The sequence below is a fragment of the Lemur catta genome, chromosome 3 (assembly GCF_020740605.2).
Source record: "Lemur catta isolate mLemCat1 chromosome 3, mLemCat1.pri, whole genome shotgun sequence".
NCBI classification, from domain to species: Eukaryota; Metazoa; Chordata; class Mammalia; order Primates; family Lemuridae; genus Lemur; species Lemur catta.
In genome coordinates, this window is record NC_059130.1 from 21,282,523 (window position 1) to 21,303,816 (window position 21,294).

Genomic DNA, 21,294 nt, shown 5'->3' on the forward strand with positions numbered 1-21,294 from the left:
TCTGTTTCTACCCTTAGCCCCCTGGAGTCTATTCTCAACACAGCAACTAGGGTGGCCCTTTTAATTCTTTTTTTTTTTTTAATTTCAGCTCATCATGGGGGTACATAAATTCAGGTTATATACAATGTCCATGTCCTGCCCATCCCCCCGAGTCAGAGCCTCAAGTGTGTCCATTCACCAGACAGTTCGCCTGGCACTCACTATGTTCTTTTGCTCAGAATCTTTTAATGAATCTGCATCTTAAATAAATATCGTAACAGTTATAAGTGATTTAAAAAGAGAGAACATGGACTCATATATACAGGCAAATCAGCATTCCAATGACAGGACAAAATAAAGAATAAGCATGCAATGACTCAGGAAGTTTACCACCCATAGGTACTTTCTGAAAGAATTACTCACAGATGTATTCTAGTTGCATAAAAAAAAAAAATCATGGAAAGAAGATAACATTAGATATAAGAGTCAAAAAAAAAGAAGTACAATTTACAATTAAATGTAAATAATTATGCTACTTATTTGAGATTAAAAACTATTACTTTAAAATTGGAAACAACATTTCTAGGCAATTTCAAAATGGAAAGTAGGGGGTTTATTGGAGGTAAGTGAAAGTATGCTAAAATTTTAAAATATATTTTGGAAAATATTAATACTCATTAACTCAGATATGATATGAAAATGTTTAAATATGTGACTTAAAAGGGTAAGTATAACGTCTAGAAGAATGTAAATAGAATTGTAACTTTAAAAAAATCAGACTCCCAGCATGCAATAAGAATAGTCAATCTAACAAATGGAAGGGAAGGGATTAATACCAAAATAGAAACATTTTTATAAAATTAAATGGTAAGAATGAAGCTAAACACATCATCAATAAAAATAAAAGTGATTGGATTAAATTCTTTAAAATTTAAAATCCTTAAAATTATTATTAAAATCCTTTAAAAGATGGAGGCTATCAAGAGTGACTAAAAAATTCAAGGCACTATTTAAAAGAGATGCAGCCACAAAACAAAATGATGCAGAAAAATAAAAGTTTGGCACATGGCTGATGAAGAAGCCAGAAGCCAGGGGCTTTGATGACTTTTGTGAGTAGCTGTACTATCTCTGAGGCACTCCCCAAGTCTAGATTTCTCTCTACAGGAGAAAAATAATCCCCTTATTGTTTTAACCACTGTAGTCAATTTTCCACTAACATAGCAAAATGCAATTCCTAGCTGACATGTAAAATGATTAGAAAAGTTTTACCAGTAAATTATTACATAAAGAGAGACTGCCCAACAATATTAGTATCAAACATGGTTAAAAAGCATTAAACGGAACACAGATGGACATTTTATCAGATTAATAAAAATCACTCATTAGGAAGGGTGCTTCTAAAAACATAGATTCAAAATAAAATTTACACACCCATATGCGCGCATATACACTACACATACACAACTAATAGAATGGAAAGTAGACAAATCCATATTCATAGAGACAAATATTCACACATCCCTTTCAGAAACAAACATTTGTTATGAAAATACTCTGTTTAATTTTATGCCAGTAGAGTGAAAAGTCTAGATTTCAAGTGTGATTCCCTAGAAAGAAATTACTCAAATTGACCGAAGAATTAGAAAACATCAGTAGAGGATTAACTTTGGAAGAATTGAAAAGGTAGTAGACAATTGATTCTTCATCCCTTCACATTGCCATCTCTTTCCTCAGGCAGTTTTGTCTAGCCCTGGGAAACCACTAGCTGAAAATGATTATCCATGTAAAGTGTTATTATTCTTGATGTAAACTACTGTGTTTGTGAATAAAGGGTTAGCAAAAGAGCCTTGAAAATGACCTTGTAGTCCAACTTCTGACAGTATTGCTTTTTAGGAACTATATAGTTAAGGTAAACACGGAATGTTTTGACTGCCTTGTGTTCTGTGAAATCCCAGATCTATGGGCTTATACCTTCAAGAGGCAACCGAGAGTTGGCATGCAGGTTTTGGTGGGAAACTGGCTGTGGCTTTTCTGTGTGAAGGGGACCCACACAGTACCTTGGTGCTCATCTTCAAGCCATACACAACCAGCATGGGTGAGGGAAGAAGCAAAGGAAACTATGTACTGTGGCAACTGCTGAGCCTCTTGCTGAGAAGATGCTGGTCATGCTGTGTTTTATGCCCTGTATTCTCTTATAAAGCTAAATAAACACAGAATTGGATTAAAGTCTATTGCATTGTGTGACTCTATATCCATAACCATCCCGGTGCTGGAGCACCAGGTCATAAAAAAACATATATAATTGCCAATTTATTTCATGAGACTACCATAACATTGATACATCTCTATGTGGTATATTTTACACATTTGGGAGAATATTATAAAAATTACTGAGAAGTAAATTACGGAGCACATTTTATAAAATAGATTACTGAGAGATGAAAATGTTATATATAAGTGATTTATCTATTTTAATAAATTATAAAGTCTACACAAGTCAATATACTGGTTTTTATTATTGATACTCAATTCATGATAATTCAAAGCTAAGTGCGACTAAAATTTTTATTAATGAGATGAGGAGTGGGAAAAGGCAGGGTTTCCCTTTGAAGAAAGTGTGTTTTTGCATATTTAACCCTAGTATTTGGCTTTTCTAGGTACTCTATAATTTTGTTTCATATCAATTGTATCTTTTCTTTTTTAAACATTATATTTTCTAACAATTTCTTGTGGTGCACAAAAATGCAAATAAAAATATAATTTCAAGGTAATTTCTCCCATTATTTCATAACTATTCTGTAGATTGCTTTAGGATTTTCCTGCATAGATAATCATCTCAACTGTCAATAATTATATTTTCATCCCTTCAATTCATATACATTAAAGTTATGTTTATTAAATTATTGTGCTGGTTTAGACTTTCATTGAATGTTGATTAGAATAAGTGATAGTGGTCATTTCTGTCTTGTTTCTATTAATAATTTTATACACCATGTTTCCAACATTTCCCATTAAGATTGATATTTATCTCTTAATGGCTTCAAAGGCATAGAGAAGGCAATGGGATAATTTTCTTTAATGTGCTGAGAAGAATTTAACCATCAATCAAGAAATATATACTGAGCAAAATTATCTTTCATGAACAAAGCTAAAATCCAGACATTTTTAGTGAACAAAATTGATTTCATCACCGAAGATCTTCATTATGGGAATTTCTAAAGCCCTTACTTCCAGAAGAAATGGAATAAAATGATTTTTATTCCTAAAATGACTTTATTCTTGGTAATAGTTATTCATGCCTTCTTTTTTTGTAATTAGCCTTGTATAAAAGATTTATCAACTTACACAAACATTGGGTGCAAAAAACAAATAAAATAAACTGTCTAAATTTTGAGGTAAAACATCAGCATAGAAATTAAGACATACTACAATGATATAAAATATGGAATGGGGATATATGAAATTAAAGAATTCTATTGTGCTTGTATAATATTATTTGGGTAGAAGGTAAAGCCACTGACTTTAGACTTTGTTAATTTAAAAATGTATAATACTGTATTTTTGGTTTTGTTGCTGTGCTTTTGGTCTCAAATGCAAGAAATCATTGCCAAGATCAATGTAAAAGTTTTATGTTTAAGTCTTTAATCCATTTTGATTTGATTTTTGTGTTTGACTTAAGATAGAAATCCAATTTCTTTTATTTTTTTTTTTTTTTATTTTTTTTTTTTTTGAGACAGAGTCTCACTTTGTTGCCCGGGCTAGAGTGAGTGCCGTGGCATCAGCCTAGCTCACAGCAACCTCAAACTCCTGGGCTTAAGCGATCCTACTGCCTCAGCCTCCCGAGTAGCTGGGACTACAGGCATGAGCCACCATGCCCGGCTAATTTTTTCTATATATATTTTTAGTTGGCCAGATAATTTCTTTCTATTTTTAGTAGAGACGGGGTCTCGCTCAGGCTGGTCTCGAACTCCTGACCTGGAGTGATCCACCCGCCTCGGCCTCCCAGAGGGCTAGGATTACAGGCGTGAGCCACCACGCCCAGCCGAATTTCTTTTATTTTTCAATTGACAAATAAAAATTATATATATTCATCAAGTACAACATGTTTTGAAATATGCATATATTGTGGAATGGCTAAATTGAGCTAATTAACATATGCATTATCTCACATATCATTTTTGTGGTGAGAACATTTAAAATTAGAAATCCAATTTCATTTTTTTTCCATGTGGATGATCAGTTTTCTGACTACCATGTGTTGAAGAGACTACCCCTTTTCCCATTTTATGTTTGTGGCACTTCTGCTGAAGATCAGTTGCCCATACATATGTGGACTTATTTCTGAACTCTTTATTCTGTTCCATTGGTCTATATGTCTGTCTTTTTGCCAGTACCATACTGTTTTAATTACGGTAGCTTTATTCTATATTTTGAAATCATGAAATGTGATGCCTCTAGCTTCGTTCTTCTTTCTCCAGATTGCTTTTGCTATTAGAGATCTTTTGTTTCACACAAATTTTGGCATTGCTTTTTTCTATTTATGTGAAAAATGATATTGGAATTATGATAGGGACTTAATTGAATCTGTGGAACACTTTGGGTAGTATATACTTTTATTATTAATTCTTCCAATTCATAAATGTGTGGTATCTTTTATATGTGGCTTCTTTAATTTCTTCCATCAATGATTTATAGTTTTCAGTGTACTGACATTTAATCTCTTTGGTTAAATTTATTTTTAAGTATTTTATTCTTATTGATGGTATTGGAAATGTGTTTGTTGTCTTATATTCTTTTTTGGATAGTTCTTTGCTAGTATATAGAAGCACAACTAATTTTTATATGTCGATTTGTATCATGCAAGATCACTGAATTAATTTATTATATCTAACAGTTTTTTGTGGAGTCTTTAGTGTTTTCTATATATAAAATCATGTCATCTGCAAACAAAAAAATATTACTTCTTCCTCTCTGATTTGGATGCCTTTTATTTCTTCCTTTTGTTTAACTACTCTTGCTAGGACTTCTAGTACTATGTTGCATAGAAGTGGTGAGAGTGGGTATCCTTGACCTGTTCCTTATCTTAGAGAAAAAGCTTTCAGCTTTTTATCATTGACTATGATATTAGCAGTGGGCTTCACATAGATGGCCTTTATTATGTTGAGGTACATTCCTTCCATACCTAATTTGTTGAGAGTTATTTTTATCATGAAAGGATATTGAACTTTGCCATATGATTTTTATCCCTCATTCTGTAATACGGTGTGTCACATTTATTGATTTTTATATGTTGAACCATCCTTGCATCCTAGGTATAAATCTCACTTGATCATGTTGAATTATCCTTTCAATGTGCTGTTGAATTCAGTTTGCTAGTATTTTGTTGATGACTTTTGTGTGTATGGTCACTAAGGATAATGGTCTGTCATCTTCTTGTGGTGTCCTTATCTGGCTTGGGTATCAGGGTAATGCTGACCTATAAAATGAGTTTGGAAGTATTCCCTCCTCTTCAGTTTTTTGGAAGAGTTTGAGAAAGACTGTTGTTATTTTGTTAAATGTTTGGTAGAATTCACCTCACCATTGATCGTGGTCTTTCTTTGTTGGGAGGATTTTTTAAAAATTACTGATTCAATGTCCTTAGTTGTTATTGGTCTGTTCAGATTTTCTATTTCTTCATGTTTCAGTCTTGGTGGGTTGTATGTTTCTAGTAATCTATTTAATCCTCCTAGGTTATTCAATTTGTTGGTATATAAATGTTCACAGTAGTCTCTTATGATCTTTTGTGTTTCCCCAGAGTAGTGCCCTGAAGTATTCAATGTGTGCCTTCCCCTAATCTCACAAAGCCAAGCTAGCCACTGAAATCCATATGCTGTCTGTAGGGGTTCTCACACACCCTCTGTGGAAGCTTGCACTTGCTGTCTGTGGAGGATTGCTCATGCCTTCTGTGGGAATGCACACATGCCATTTGCGGATGCTCATATGCACCTTCTTGATGGAGTCCCTGAGCCAGTTAGTAGGTTCTGTGGCTTGGTTTTAATATCTGCCTGGTGGTTGCTGTGAGCACTATTTTCCGTATTCCTAGGTTCCCTCAGACTATTCAGTCATGATGTTCCCCTCAGTCATCTGGGTAGGGCCAGGTTGAATGGAACCTTTGGGCAATATCCTGTGGGTCTAAAAAGGCTGGGTGCTCACTTAACTCTCATTTTTCCCTTGTGAAGAAATTGGGAGAAATTTTGGGAGAAATTGTGGGCCAAGAGTTTTCTCTTGGCACTGAGATAATGCAGACAAAGTGAAACTGATCTTCTTAACCTCTTCAGTGTGTCTATTCTTGGTGTTTTTTATTGAATGCTGTGCTGGGATCTCTACATTGGACTCCCATGTTTCCAGAGAAGTATTCTTGTGGGTAGTTGTTAACATTGTTGTTTCTGTGGAGGTATGAGCATGGCGTATTCCATTTAGACATCTTGCTGCTATGACACTCCTTGTTTTTTCTCTTTCTGTAAAAAATTTCATTGGGATTTTGTAGGATTGTATTGAATCAATATATTGCTTTGGATAGTACGGACATTTTAAAAATATTAATTTATGGGCAAAGTACCTAAATAGACCTTTCTCCAAAGAAAACATACAAATGGCCACCAGGTTTATGAAAAGGTGCTCAACATCACTAATCATGAGGGAAATGCAGATCAACACCACAATAAGACCTTACCCCACACCTGTTGATATGGCCATTATAAAGAAAAGAAAATATAAGAAAAGAAAAGATATCAAGAATTAGTAAGGATGTGAAGAAATTGGAACCCTTATTATAGTGTTTGTGGGAATGTAGAATGATGCAGGCACTATAGAAAATAGTATGGAAGTTCCTCAAAAAATTAAATAGAACCAGAGGATCCATCAATCCAACTTCTGGGTATTTATCCAAAAGAACTGAAATCAGAATCTAGAAGAATTCTGTATCCCCATGTTCATTGCAACATTTTGACAATAGCCTAAATATGGAAACGACCCAAGGGTCTGTGGATGGATAAAGAAAATGTGGTATATACACATGATGGAATATTATTCAGTCTTAAAAAAGAAGGAAATCCTGCCATTTGTGGCAATAGGTATAAACCCAGAGGACACTATGCTGAGCAAAATGAGCCAGCCACTGAGAACAAATACTGCATGATTCTACTTATATGAGGTATCTAAAACAGTCAAATTTACAGAAGCAAAGAATAGAATGGTAGTTTCCAGTGGCTGAAAGAAGGAAATGAGAAATTATTTTTGAATGGGTGTATAGTTTCTCTTATGCAAAATGAATAAGATCTAGAGATTATTATTTACAGTTAATAATATGGTATTGTTGTTCACTTTAAGATATGGTGAAAGGATAGATCTCATGTCCAGTGTTCTCAAAAACAACACCACAACTGAACAGAAGGACATTTTTGAAGGTAATGGGTATATTTACTACTTTGTTTGTAGTGATGGTATTACAGGTGCACGTATACATCCAAACTCTCAAAATGTGTACATTAAATGTGTACAATTTTATGTATATCAATTATACCTCAATAAAGTTAAAAATGTATATCATAATTTCTGAAGAATGAATTAAAAGATGTAGCATCTGTTACTCTAGTAGAAATAAGCAAAGTGGACTTAAAAAATAAACAAAAAATAACAAATAAATGACAAAATTAGATGGTTGCAATTAATTCGAATATATGAACTAGTTTCTCAACTAAGAGGCAAATACTGACAGACTAAATTTTTAAAAAATACAGCCATACACATTTTATAATACATAAATGGGTGGAAAAGAATATAGAAGATAAAATATTAAATTAAAAGTTTTGCAAAGTTTATCATATCAGACAAAATATATATGATAAAATCTGTGTAGACATATCAATATTAAACACAACATTGATATTAGACAAAATTAACTTGAAAGCAAAAAGCAGTCCTAGAAACAAAGAAGAACATTACATAATGATAAAAGATTAATCAGGAAGATATAACAAACCTAATATTGTATTTATTTAACAATATAACTTCAACATGCATAAAACCAAACACTGATAAAATTATAAGGAGAAATTGATACATTCACCATAACATTGTGAGTTTTTTAAAAAAGTTTTTTCTCATCAATTGATTGACCAAGTTTTCAAAAATCCAAAAGAATGTGGAAGATTTAAAAAGTCTAATTCTGCAATCAAAAATTGGAAAATACACTTTATCACACAAACTTGGAGAATTTATAAAAATTCACCACATACTAAACAACAAAGCAGGTATCTACAAATTTCATTGCCTTAGTATTCTTAGAACATGTTGTCTGACAACTATATTTTGAAACTATAACCTGTAACAAAAATGTAACACATAGTCAAATGTTTAAAATTAAAACACATTTCTATGTAATCCTTGGGTCAAGTAAGAAAGGATAATGAAAATTAGAAATGAAAGATAATGAAAATACTATCAATCAGATACTTTGGAGTGTTACTAAGGTGGTATTTAGGGAGAGTTCACCTTAAACGCTTATAAGGTAAAAGACAAATAAACAAACAAAAAACAACAATTCAAAATCATGAGATAAGATTTTATTAATAATTTAAGAAGTTAAAGAATATCAGAATAATCTAAGGAAATTAAATAGAGGAAATAAAAAAGATGAGAGCAAAATTAAATGAGATAAAAAAGGGAGAAAGAATCATAAATCAAGAGTGACTGCTTAAAAATATTAATCAAGCTGGCAAACCTCTGGCAAGATTGACCCAGAAACATATAAGGAAATCACAGATTAAAAAATATTAGGAACCAAAAAGAATACAGATAAACATAACACAGATTTAAAAGATAAGGGAATATTGTAATCAATTTTATACTTACTTTGAAAACAGGTAAAATGGTCAAATTCCTAGAAAAATATAAATTATAAACCTAGTTCAAAAGTAAATAGAAAACCTGAAGAGTCTAGTAGCCATGACAGAAGTCGAATCAGTAATTAAATATCTCCTCTGGTCCAGATGTTTTTATCTATAAGTTTTACCAAACATCAAAAGAACATATATCTTAATTTTCCACAAACTATTAATATTTTAGAAAATAAAAAAATACTTAAAAGGGGAGACCATTCTCTAGATAATTTATGAGGCTAATATAATCTCAATACCAAAACCAGACAAGAACATATAAAGAAAGGGAAATTACAGCTAAATCTTGCCCATGAATGCAGATGCAATATTCTAAACAATATATTACAAAGCAAATTCAGCAATTTATAAAGAAGATAGCATATGGACAAATTTGTCTTGCCATGGGAATGCAAGTTTGGTTCAACACTAGAATATCGATTAATATTAATGAAATTTAGCACTTTCACAGATTAAAGAAAAAAATGTGAACATCTAAATTGATAAAGAAAAATCATTTGATATGACTTAATAATCATGTATGATTAAGAAATCATAGCAAACTAGTAACAGTTTTTTAACCTAAGGAATATTCATACAAATCCTTGAGCAAAAAACATACTTAATTTTTAAATACTCAAAACATTTCCTTTAAAATATAGAACAAGACAAGGATGTCCTCTCAAAATTATACTGTCGGTCCTAGTCAACAATTAAGACCCGAAAAGAAATAAAAGTGTAAGTACTGGCAATGAAAATGAAAACAAAGAAAAACACAGATTAACAGTTCAAGATATTATTATATATTGGCACACCTACTATATTCCTTAATATAAAAATTCATTTATGACTTTAAAATGTGTTTCCGTATGTCCACACATAATATGTTCCTCTAATTCTTCTGTAAGTCCATTCTATATATCTTTCTGTATCCCTAAATAAATAATAAATACCAAATATACATTAACCAACTTTGAAATAATAATGAAATGCCCTTGTTATTAAGGAGAGACAGCAAAGTTCTAAGAGAGCAAAGAAATAACTAAGAAGCCGGGAAGAAAAAAAAAAATCCCCAATTGCTAGATTTCTCAGTTTGCTGGAAACCTGACAGCTGTGTTAATATGTCATTCTTTGGAATCTGCTCCAGATCAAGTGGAGTTACCGGAAACCAGTATGCAGAATGTCATGTTTTGTAGTTCCTACTTGAAATCTTTCAGAAGCAGTTTTATTGGAGTCTAATTGAATGAATCAAATGTAATTTAATAACATCCCCAGTAGGCTCCATTAGGGCAAGAATAATGTCTGCCTTCTTTAGTGGTATAGCTTCAATGCCTATCACAGTGCCTGGCGTGTACAGACGTTCAATTCAGTGAGCTAAATTTAATCTACTACTACACAAATGTTTTCCTTGAATTGAACCACCTAGCTTAAGCTAAAGAACTAAATCTGAAGTAACAAAGTAACTAACAAGCTAACTAAATTCACCTAACTATCCAATTAACTAAAATATCTAAGCTGGTTACCTGAATCCAACATTGGAGTGAAGAGCGATATTCCAATATTCACAATGCTGACGTTGTATATTCATCGGATTATGAAAGACTAAAAGTAAAGAGTTGTCTTGGGTATGGTAATAAGAATCAACACACCTATATTGCTGATGGGCTTCTTGAAGAACCTGAAAAATCAAAGCAATTGCATTGCAGTGTCTTTTTTTTTCCCAAGAGAAGAGTCTCCTGCTAGGACATTTCTTTGCCCCTTTTTTCTTCCTACAAGTTGTTAGCCAAATTGAAAGTCCCAGAGGATTCTTTCCTAACTGCTAGAAGGTGAGAGCATAAATGGTAGATAGTCTTATGGGCATTTCAGAAAATCTTGTAGCAAAACAAATTCTAGGCTCCAGGAATAGAGGCATTTGCTACTAGTGTTCTTCATTAAGGTTGGTAGATAATAATTAAGTCCAGCAGTTATATATCCAGCATTTTCCAGGCCTTCATATAGATCATCTCATTTTATCACCATTAAAAACCCCAGATAAATAGGTGCTATGGACTAAATTGTGCCCTCCCTCCCAATTTATAAGTTGAAGCCTTAACCCTCAGTGTGATGGTATTTGGAGATGGGGTTTTGGGGAGGTAATTAGGTTTAGAAGAAGCCATGAGGGTAGGGCCCTCATGATAGGATTAGTGCTCTTATAAGAGGCACCAGAGAACTTGTTCCCCTCCTCTCCCTGTCCTTCCCCTTTCTCCTGCCCCTCTCCCACTCCCTCTCTCTGCCATGTGAGGACACAGTGTGGAGGCACAAACCAGGAAGAGAGACCTTACTGGAACCCAACCATGCTGGCACCCAGACCTTGGACTTCCAGTCTTCAGAACTGTGAGAAAATAAATCTCTGTTGTTTAAGCCACACAGTCTATGGTATTTTGTTACGGCAGCCTGAGCAGCCTAAAACAATAGGTATGCTTCTTTTTCCTCTAATAAATTCTCATTTTTCAGCACAAACTGGGGCTAAGAGAGGATAAGAACCAAGAATACAGAATTTATGTGTTCTGGTGCCAGAGCTCATACCAGTCTTTTGACTGCAAATTTTACCATTTCACATTCCACAGGGTGCTTTCCACTATGCCATGCTGTATTATAGTGAAATAAGGTGAGTGGTCTTTCAGACACATATTGTTTCTACTTGTCCCAATGCTGGTCCTTTCTAAAACATACCACCCTGAGCAGGCACCGCAATGACAACCACCAATAGAGGGGCATAGAGGTCAGCTGCTTATTCTGCTTCCTTTTTACTACCAATCAACAACAAGGAAACTGTCCATAGGATAATAAATTAGACAGCTGTGGGCTTTTGTTTTTGTTTCCAACATCAGTCTTAGGTAGGCAGCTTTTGGTTCTCTACTATTTGGATAAGTTGAAGGCATGGAATTTCATATTATGCTAGGAAAGGGCTGCTTTAGTTTTGCTTTCAATTCTACACTGGTAGCTTAACCAAAACAATACATTTATTTCCCGAATCTAGCCCCCTGTATAAGTGTCTTTATGGAGTGGCACTTAAACTTTTACATCTGTTCCCTGAGAGCCAATATAAGAAACATGCATGTGGTAAATATCTCTGCATTAAAAAAATGCTACATAGGGTACAGTCCATTACTTAGTGACTTTTTTTGAAAGGCAAATTCTTCTCAGACTATAAACCCAGAAAACAAATGTATTTATTTATGATGAACATATATCCTTCCTTTTATTAGATAATAAGAGCTCTGCAATCTTGTTTGCATATTTGCTTTGAGTACTAGGAAATATAGCACTAATTTTCTCAGAGCTATAGCTACTCCCAATCAATGTCTGAAAAGTTTTCATATCATATCTTCTCCTTTTCTATAATTGGTTTTTGTCCTTTATTCCATATTAATATTATTGGTCTGATATTTAGTTAAGTATTTCATTAAAAATGAATATCTATTATGTGGTAGGCACTGTGCAGGTACTGGGAAAACAAAACCAAACAAGATAGATAAGATTTTCCTCTAAAATATGACTAAAATTTTTCTGGGACCATAGGTGTGTGACTTTATAGATCATTCTGGAGTTCAGAGAAGTGTGTCTAAGTAGATTAAATTGATGGAATATCTGATATGTAGAGAGTGGACTGGAGTAAAGCAAGAATGGAGGTAGGTGCCAATTAGGAGGATATTGCAGTGGAACGAGAGAATGGTAATGAGATGGAAGTAGTGGCAGTTGTGATGGAGAAGAGCTTGAAGATATATTTGGAGATGTACCCCTTAAACACTGATGATGGACCAGACATGGGGGACAAAGGAAAGGCTGAAATAAAAGATGACTCAGCCTTTTTGCTTGAGCAATTGAATGATGGTGACATTTTCTGCAATGGACAAGGGGAGAAATATGCTTAGGTGGGAAAATTATGAGCTTCATGTGAAATACTGAATTTGAGATACCTATCAGAAATTCAGGTGGAATTTGGAGTTAGGTATACTACTGTGGATCTGTAGAGAGAGGTAATGTGAAGATAAAAATTTAGGCATTGTCAGTATTAGTAGTATATAATAGATAAGATCATCAAAAGAGAGTGTTTATAGAGGAGAGAAGATGCACCAGGGCTTCCTGGAGGCTCCAGAGCTTGAGACATTTCAATATTTAGATGTTGGGTAGAGGAGGAGAAGTCAACAAAATTCCAAATAAAACACTGAGGAAAAATATAATATGGTGTCTTGGAAACCAAGAGTGGAGAGTGTTTCACAGGAAAGTGATAAGCTCTGTGATGCTGTTAAAAGGTCAAAGAAGATGAGGAGATGTAAGTGTCCATTAGATTTGGCAAAGAGAGATTATTGCTGACCCTGAAAATTGCAGCTTCATAGAGTGGTGAGAACAGAGCGAAACTTAAACAAAATAAAGTCTGAAGTGGACTTCTAGTTAAAGATGGAAAATTAAACATTTGCATTCCCTAACACCTTACTAGAAGCACAGTAAAATTATTGTTTTTTAATATCACAAACTTGAAGGCCATAGGAGAGGAGACAAAGGCAACAAAATTTTAAAAGCTGGACAGCAAAAAGATAAGTGGTAACTGACTTAGAAGAATACAGAAAGCCAAATCCTAAGATTAATTTTAGGAGAGAGCAGAGGCAACTCCATTTTTGTGGGGGGAAATGGGAATACTAGGCACCTCTGAAAGTGGGGTGAAAGTGGCACTAAAATAGGAGAATTAAAGTCTTTTAAGAAGCAGTCAGACCCCCCAGAGTCTCCTCATAGATCTGAGCAGCCAGGATGCTGTCTGTCTCCCACTTCTGCAAAATGGAAGCTTGTGTCTATAAACAGCAAACCAATAGGGTCTAAGAATGGGACACTAGATATCAATGATGGAGAAGTACATTCCAGAGAAAAAAGGAATAGTGTAAAAGTTTAAATCATCACTGTCCAATAGAAACATAAAGTGAGCCACAAATGTGAGTCACGAGTGTAATTCTAAATTTTATAGTAGCCACATTTTATAAAGTAAAAAGAAACACGTAAAATTAACGCTAATGATATATTTTATTTAACCCAATATGTAAAAAATATTTCAACATGTAATTGATTTAAAAAATCTCAGTGAGATATATTACTTTTTAAAGTCTTTGAAATCCAGTGTGCATAACATTTATATAGTTATAAATGTATAGTGTATAGCATACTTATAGCACATCTCAAATTGGATTACCTTCATTTCATGTACTCAAAGCTACATATGATTAGTGGCTGCCATATTGGATAATGCAGGTCTAGATACTGAATGTAAGAAGCTTCACATCCTTCCCCCCACCAATCAGCTCCCAAAACCCTGACAAGAAGATTTATGTCTTTTAGACAGAAGATTAATTTTTTTTTTCCTGGAGAATCTAAATGGTCCAAGAGAACAGAGCTAGTATACCTAATATACCAACATTGATGGGTCTCCCAAGGAAACCACCAGCCAAATCACCCCACAATGAAGCCTAGTTATTTGCAAACCCCATTTCACCTCATACAGTACTTCCTCTCATGTTTTTAGTTTTATTATTAATATGAGCAAAGAGGCAAATATTATCTATTACCCTCTAATATAAAAAATGGAGACCAAAGAACTAAAAAGAAAAAAAGAAAAAAAGAAAAGAAACCTGGATGAAAAAGAGACAATTCAGGGAGAAGACAACTTCAAAAGACTTTAATATCCTCATAAAGATAAGAGAAGGTATTATACCAAGAATGTGAAAAGAATCCTATAAAAAGTTAAGTTGGAATTATAAATAGAACTTTAGGAAATTAAAATTATGATAACAGAAATAGAAGGCTCAGTATAAGAATTGGATGGAGGCTGAGCATTATTTCTAGAACCAAAAGACAAACTATTGGAAACTAGGAGTAAAAAGATAAGAAAATAGAAAGTCTAGACCAGGAGGTTCAACACCAGAATAATAGGAGTCCCAGGAAGAAAGAATAGAGAAAATGAAGGGGGAAGATTATCAAAGAAATTATTATAAAACATTTCCCAGAATATAAATACATGAGTTTCTGGGTTGCACTGGCTCACCAGAACAATACATAGAAATAAAACCACACCAAGGCACATCAACAGGAAATTTAGAACACTGGAACAAAGAGATCTTAAAACTCTCCTGAAAAAAGATAAAAACATACTCAAACAACTGATTGGGAATCAGAATTTTATTTTTTTATTCTTAGGGACAACCTATTGAGGAATGCCTTTACAATTTTAAAAGAAAATGTTTTTTAACACAGCATTTTATATACAGCCAAACTGTTGGTCAATGTAAGGGCAGAGTTAAGATGATTTCAAATATCCAATGACTCAAAAATTTGCCTGTCATATATCTTAATTAAGGAAGTTACTGGAAGAGATAGTCCTTTATAAAAAAAAAAAGAGAGAGAGTAACCCAAGAGATAAGAAGATACGGAATAAAGGAAACAGGATATCTAACTGGAAAGAGAGGCAATGAAGGTGGCCAGGGTGATGGTAAAGAGAGATCCCAGGACCACGCTGTGCAGCAAGTTTAAAGTATATGGGAGAGATATTGCTAGGACAACGGGCATAGGCTGATAGAATACCTGTTATGTTTTAATGTATTCAGAGGAGACTTACTCCATGGTAGAGAGTTAGGGGATAAATTAAAAACAAATGCATAGCAAGATAAATAAATCGAACAAAAAGCAATTATTAACTCCAGGGAAAAGAAAAATGGTACAAAAAAAAAAAAAAAGAAAAGAAAATCAGAATGCTATACAGTTCAGCTGTGAATAGCATTTATTTGATGGAAATAAAGTAAATATTGAATATTTATCTAACCAAAAGTTATGATAAAGTTAGCAGTGTCAGAGAGTGGAGAAGTGCAAGTGTAAATGTAGGGATGTGTGAGTGTGTATGTGTACACACATGTGTGTTGCACGGGAGTGGGCAGAACTGTGTTCTCAAGAGGGAATCAATTGATAATGATGCTCCCAAACTAAAATTAAAACTAAAAAAATATATACTTGTTATTTAGAGCCAACTGAGTAAAATAATAAAAGAAACAGGTGAATGGGTTGAAGATTTTTGAATTTGGGAATTGAAGAAGGTGGGGGTGGGACACGGGAGGCTACTGCTTTTTGTAATAAGATTCTTTGTAGAACTTCCTGGCTTTAAAAACATGTGAATGTAAAACTTTGATAAAAACAAAATTTAAGTTAAAAGGACAAAGTCAAAATAGTTTTTGTAAAAAATCTAAAAACAACAAAAGGAGTTAGTTTTAGGATTACTTGTCATTTTGCATAGTGGTTAAGAGTACAAGTTCTGGGGACAAATTTCCTGGGTTTATATCCCGCTTCTCTTTTAGCAGCCATGTGACCTTGGGCAAAAGTCACTATAGGTCAAGCAAGGTGCCTCAGTTTCCTACTATTGAAATATTATAGTTTTTACTTCATAAGTTTATTGTGAGAATTAAATGAGCTAATAATACATATTAATCATTGCCTAACACATGGTAAGTGCTCAATAAATGTTAGCTAGCACAGCTTCCACTGAGCTGTTCATTGAAACACAAAATACTGTGAAATGTAGTAAAAACTGAATAGAATAGACAGGCAATATGGGAAAAAAATGTGGGTGCTTCCCAATAAAACCTGACCTTGTTTTTCCTAGAAAATATGTGCAGCATTCTTGTATATATATATTTTTTCTTAAAAGATTTTATAAAAACATCCTTTTGGAAAGCATATTTTAAACTATTTCAGAGATTCCCTGGGAATGCATACTCAATCTGGGAATAAACTCATTTTATAGCTGAAGTAAATGAGAATATTGATCTGAACTAGATCTGAGAGGGTGACCTAGAGGTGAACTGTTCTAAATCACAGCACAGCTCCCCAGACCTATCTGACCGTCTCCTAGAGAATCACAGTCCATAAATACCTGAAGCAGTACTTTTGGTTTAAAATGTTCAGTAAAACTCCAGTCCATTAGACTGCGCTGCTGTGTTTTCTTTATGTCCTCTAAATCTGCTTCCACCATCATCTTCTTGGGTTTCTTAAAAAAAATCACAGGAACACAATTTCAGCTTTAATTTGTTTAAGTCCAAACGGAGCCCTCTTGGACTCCGTCAACTAACCAGCATGTACTCCATCTAATTGGGGAAATCTGCATATGTATAAATCCATATGGCAACATTTTAGGAGAGCCTCTGCCAAAAAGAGTATGCCTTTGACTTTTTTTTTATGGGCAACATAATCTAAATATTTTTATTGTTAGGTTATACTCTTCTGAGTCCTGTTAGCAATTATAGGCAGGTTTTCTGAACTCACTTCAAGACAACGTTAGTTCCACATGGCTGTATGGTCAGCAGGTGTTTGTGAGGTTGCCAAGCCACACTGTCTAGAGAGAAGCATGGAGTTGGGAAGTTTTGCTGAAGCCGGCTAGTAAAATTAACTCCTTTCTCTCCAGCTGGAGCTGGTCTGAGGATGTCTGAATAATTCCTCTTCTCTAGCATCAGAATTTACCATCTAAGCACCTCTCCCTCTCTGTCTGTCTGTCTGTCTCTCTATCTATCTATCTTTAGTGTTTCTCACTTTGGGCCAAGGTTTTCTCAGATAATCTTACTTGTCATCTACACTTTTAGGAAAATAATTCCTTACCTTTTCAAGAGAATCAGTCTTTGTGACTGCATCATCTTTGATCTCGTTGTTCGTGGTCTGCTCTGTAAATCAAAGACACCAACATCCAGTTGTGTTCTGGCTTTGTTCTTGCTTTGGTTAGTGCTGTGCCTTTTTGTTGCCCATATGATCTATGTTTCTGTGCTGAAAAGTTGACTCCTGAAAGGCATGTTTCGTGCCTCCAAAATGGTGTTTGTGTCAATAATTCTAAATCAGTGCCTACCTAGAAAAGTTATACTAAACTCTTTGAAAACAACCCAGCTTCTTGTATGATATATCCTAAATCATATCAGGTATTCTGCTTTCAGACCATACCACTCACTTCTAACATTAGACTTTTACCTTTACAAGTTACAAATATTTACCGATTAAACTAAATCAACTGCTTCGTACATGTCATTTATCTTGTTGCTACCAGTACAAAGCCTTTTCAAATTTCTGTGGGTCTCGCCTGGTGCATGACAGACTAGGGCAGGGGCTGGGCATGTGTGGAATGGAGAACTGGTGGAAAAATGCACCTCCTATTAGACAAGGATACTCTTTCACCATTCTGCACAGCTTTTCTTCCATTTGTTAATCATATTTAATCATGTATTACTTTAAAATCTATTTAATGAGCATCTGAAGATTTACAGATGGAGTTCAAAAGTTAGTTAAATAAATAAAAGAATGGGTAGCTGGACCAACATGAGTTATAAACACTAGGTTTCCCTGTGACCAAAGAGTATACTTATGTGATGACTGGGATTGCAACATCATCCTTGGCTATGATACAAACAGCCATGTGAATGAACAGGGAAGGAACAGATTCATGTTGTTAATTTATGCATCACCAGAAAAAAGAGTTCCATGATAAATAAGTTTAACATAGATAAACAGACATCTTTACTGTGACTGTCTCAGAACTTGTAATTTGCTCTTATGATTGTGAATCTCTAATAGGGAAATGGATAAAGTATGTAGCTTTTTTCAAATTTGACCACAGAAATGGAGTGTATGTGTATGTGTGTGTGTGTATGTAGCAGGAGGGATCTTGTGGGAACATACTTTGATGCTGCTGAACAATTGAGCCAACCTGTCCTTCTTAACAGCCTTAAAATAATCTCAAATTATGTCCCATAAAGTTGTATATGAAATGGCTCCAGCCTAATTCTCCAAATGCAATTCCTTCACCGTCCCTTGTTCATTCTACTCCAGACAGATGGGACTGCTTGTTGTGTCTTGAGGGTTTTGCACTTGCCCTCCCTCTGTGCAGCATGCTTTACTCTTAGATGTTCATCTGTTGCAAACCCTTCATTCATATCATTGCTCAAATAGTACCCTCTCAAGAGCCCTCTGCTTCTTACCCTGCTTTGTTTTCTAATCATAGCATTTATCTGTGCATAGTACTATCAGATATTTATTTGTTTATGGTCTGCCTCTCCATCTCAAATGTAAATTTCTGAAGAAGAGAAACTTTATCTTATTTTCCTTACCATACACTGAGCACATAGCACCTGGTAGGAACCCAGTAAATATTTCTTTTTTGATTGATCTACATCATATATTGAAACCGGAAATGAATGTAGAGCTATATAGTGAGAGTAGAAATGTGGAAGAAAATTTACAACAAAGGCTTATTTTGGGGCAAGCATAAGGTTTGACTTTTCATTCTGTGGCAAAGAGAACTATATTTGGGTTTCTAGAGGGAGAAGTTAATTATGCCTATGAAGGACAGGCCAATGTTTTTCTTTCTTTCAGGAGCATAGCTACTTACAGTTTTGCTACTAGTTCCATCTTGCCTTGGGCTGGCGAAGGTGACAGCATGAATGTTCCATTTTGATTTAGAGGAAAACTATAAAGGCAATTCAGTTCAGTATTTATATAAACATATCCACTCAAAAGAAAACTCAGGCCAACTATAACTCTAAATAGACCATGATATCCCATGTGTCCTTGAAGCAATTGATATGAAATCTGTGGAATAAAAATTATTCTATTCTGTGGTCTGCCAGATTTCTGGGAGATTTGATATTCCCTCTTGAGTTTAAGGATACAGCAGAAAAAGTCTCCAGTTTAGAAAATATGTTCTAAAAATTTCACATCAGTTATTTTGTCAAAGGAAAGAACATTCAAAAACTAAACTCTTTATTTAATAGTAGAGTAAAAATCATCTTTCCTTTCTTTCTGATTTCTGCCTTCAACCACATAATCCTTTGACAGTGTGATTCAGTAGTTTTTGACACATCTGGAAATGGATGCTTTCTCATCCCTTTGAAAAACAGCTTTCCTAATCTGTTTTACTTTAGAGATAACAAGATCCCTCTGCAAAGCAGTTACTTTATTAAAAAAACACCCAACAAGCATAGAGGGCTCATCTAAACCTATAGACTCGCGGTTATCAACTCTCTGGTTTTTCATAAATATCCACTGGGCCCTGTCAAGTTCAAAAACAGTTTCAGATGGAAATCCAGTGTTTGGTTAAGAAAAGCACAAATATTCAGCCCTTCATGTCTAGGAACAGGTTTTTTATATGTATTTGATGCTAGATTGGTTGTGCAGGAAATTCAGAAATGATTTCTGCTTTGTTTAAAGAGAATTAAAGTGGCTACTTTTGAAGTAAGTATGATTCAGAGTTAGGAAAAAAATGTAAGAGCAACAACATCAACGACAACAAAGTTGCATACACACAACAGCTGCAGTGAGACATCAAGGCGCATCTGCTTCCCCCCATTCAAATGTAATGGCTCCTGGAAGTAGGTCAACATAGACCACATAGAAGAAGCACTTAGTGTCCTGGGATCTACCCTTGAGATTACTTGGCTTCTATGATACACTTTCCTCTATAGCATTTTCTGTGCTGAGAATTTAAAGTTACTATTAATCAGCTACTTTCTACCAGGATCCAGAACACCAATTTATGTGATTTGACCACCAGGTGGCAAAAGTTGCCTGAGGAAAACTATACCAGCTGCTTTAAAGAAAAAACAATAAAGAAAAAAAACCTCAGGTCTTACATCTCTCTCTAGTTCTGTATTAACCCAAAGTGACCTTTTTGTCATACATTTGTAGTCCCACAGGATGCACCAATGCCATAACAATTCAAGTTCACTTATTTGGCTTAATTTTTTTGAGAGCTAGGCTAATAGGTAAGGGTACTTAGGACGGGGAAATAGGGAATCCACCCTACTGGGAAAGAAGGAGAACCCAAAGACAATAAAGTTAGCATAAGGGTCAGCATGAAGAAGAAACTACGGATATGGTTAAACCATTAGATGCCTCACAAGGAATTTTTGGAACTGAGGAAGTCACAAGACACAGTGGAGGAAGCACTGGTTTGAAGTTAGCTCTCCATTCAAATCTTGACTTCTTGCTTGTGTGTGGCTGAACAAGTTACTGATATTCTAAGTCTTGGTGTCTTCATCTGTAGAACTGAGATAAGAGTATCTTTCTCATAGGCTGGATGTTTATGTAAGTATTAGTTAATATATGTAAGGTATCTTAGCATGGTGGTTGGAATATAGCAGGCAATATTAAATAATGCTATCTCCTTCCCTCTTCCGTCACCCTCACTTGTCTCCTCTATCAATAGGCAACCAGCTTTTCCTTAAATCCATTCCATGGACTACTTCCTCTTCTACCCTCCTCTCTATAAATGAAAAGGGTAAGATGATCATTAGTCAATACTGACTTAACACCTATTCTCCTGTCGCATTTGTTTTTTAAAATGCTTTCTAAA

General features: G+C 34.5%; 1 protein-coding gene across 1 annotated transcript in view; it reads right to left on the reverse strand.

Annotated features, from left to right (window-relative positions):
• Positions 1 to 21,294, reverse strand: part of SPAG17 (sperm associated antigen 17) — a 238,307-nt gene that overhangs the window by 98,374 nt on the left and 118,639 nt on the right. Inside the window, exons 16-18 of the mRNA XM_045546928.1 lie at positions 17,559 to 17,620; positions 16,840 to 16,953; positions 10,418 to 10,572 (exon numbers count right to left, since the gene is read on the reverse strand). Coding sequence (XP_045402884.1) covers positions 10,418 to 10,572; positions 16,840 to 16,953; positions 17,559 to 17,620 — 331 coding nt within the window. The remainder of the gene's footprint in view (positions 1 to 10,417; positions 10,573 to 16,839; positions 16,954 to 17,558; positions 17,621 to 21,294) is intronic.